This window comes from Pinus tabuliformis, chromosome 9 (genome assembly GCF_031772625.1).
Source record: "Pinus tabuliformis cultivar Carrire ecotype Pingquan chromosome 9, CPIR1, whole genome shotgun sequence".
In the NCBI taxonomy this organism is placed as follows: Eukaryota; Viridiplantae; Streptophyta; class Pinopsida; order Pinales; family Pinaceae; genus Pinus; species Pinus tabuliformis.
In genome coordinates, this window is record NC_142307.1 from 1,775,615,808 (window position 1) to 1,775,617,304 (window position 1,497).

At 41.6% G+C, this 1,497-nt stretch overlaps 1 protein-coding gene across 1 annotated transcript; it reads left to right on the forward strand.

Annotated features, from left to right (window-relative positions):
* Window positions 1–603: 603 nt before the first annotated feature.
* Window positions 604–1,293, forward strand: LOC149155877 (uncharacterized). The gene has a single exon (XM_089444558.1). It carries the CDS (start codon window positions 604–606, stop codon window positions 1,291–1,293), a length of 690 nt encoding a protein of 229 aa, XP_089300684.1.
* Window positions 1,294–1,497: the final 204 nt, after the last annotated feature.

Here is a 1,497-nt window from a genome sequence, read left to right on the forward strand (position 1 = left end):
TGTTTGAGGATTGGCAGGGACCCGTGGGTAGGACGCAGTGAAGGTTTTGCTTTATCTCCTGAATTGCTAAATCATCTGGATGAAAAAGGAATAAAAAGTCTAAACCAGATAGCAAATATGGATCAGTCATCTATATGGGGGCAGGCTTGGAAGTCTGTAGATGATCTAGGCATTGATCTCATTTGGAGGAATGAATGGCAGCTTTTTCTTTAGGAGCTTAGAAGATCAAATGTTAGAATAAAGGACAGGCCGGATTCTTTGGTTTGGGCACATGCCGAGACAGGGCTATATTCTCCAAAGGCTGGGTACAATTTTTTGATGAAGAAAAAAGGTTGGGATCCTCCTGTTTGGTGGGCAAAGCCTCTGTTTAAACTGAAGTGTCCTAAAAAAGCTAGGATCTTTTTTTGGTGTGCTTTAAAAAACAAGATCCCTACTTGGGAAATTCTTCAATCTCGGTTTAAACAGGGGCCTGGTAGATGCCCCCTATGCTTTGCTGATTCAGAATCCATCTCACATCTGTTCCTCGCATGCCCTTTTACAAAGCAAGTCTGGATTGAAGCGGAAAAGCTCTTGAACGCCAAAGTAAAGTGGGAGGGGGATGTTATGTCCACAGCCTGGGAATATTGGTGGAACCATTTTCACGAGAAGAACCTGAGGAATTTGCCTCCCATCATCTGTTGGGGCATATGGATTGCCAGGAACCGAAGTATTTTTAGAGAAATTTCGACCCCAGCGGCTGCTATTGCTATTCAAAGCAATGCCATTCTTGCCAGCATCCCTAAGCCGGAGGGTCCTGTAAAAAATGATCGGAGGAAGGAACTTCGTCTTAGAGATGGGATACCGTGGGCTTTCTTTGATGGGGCAGCCCAAAATAATATCACAGGAGCCGGGATTTGTATTCATCTTAGTGCCGATCATTCGTTAAAAGCCTCAGTGGGTCTTGGGATGGGAACAAATAATTTTGCAGAACTCTCAGCCTTAAAACTTCTTCTTTGCTGGCTCATCCACAAAAATATCCTTGCAGTTCAGATTTTTGGAGATTCGATGAATGTTGTTAATTGGGTCATTGGAAAATATAGATGCCAGCATTATATGTTGATGCATTTATTAGAAGAAATCCAAACATTAAAATTGCAGTTTAATGTATTTTCTATTGATCACATCTACAGGGACAGCAATGACGAGGCAAACTGCCTTTCTAAAGAGGGTATGCAGCAAGCTGTGGGCACATGGAGAGTAACAGAACAGCTTCAGGATCAGATCCGTGTGTCGGATCTCCCTCCAAACATATAATGTCTTTTGGTCTTTACTTATATGCACTAGTTTTATCAGTGTTTTTTATTATGAAAACAGTGGCATAGGAAAACTGGTTTTTATATACTATTATGCTCTGTTTTGATAGAGCAGTTTGTGAACTGTGTTACGGTTATGTGTTTTCTGGGTTGTTTTCCTCATGAAAGGAGACCCAGGAGACATCTTGGTTTACAGTTTCTTTTT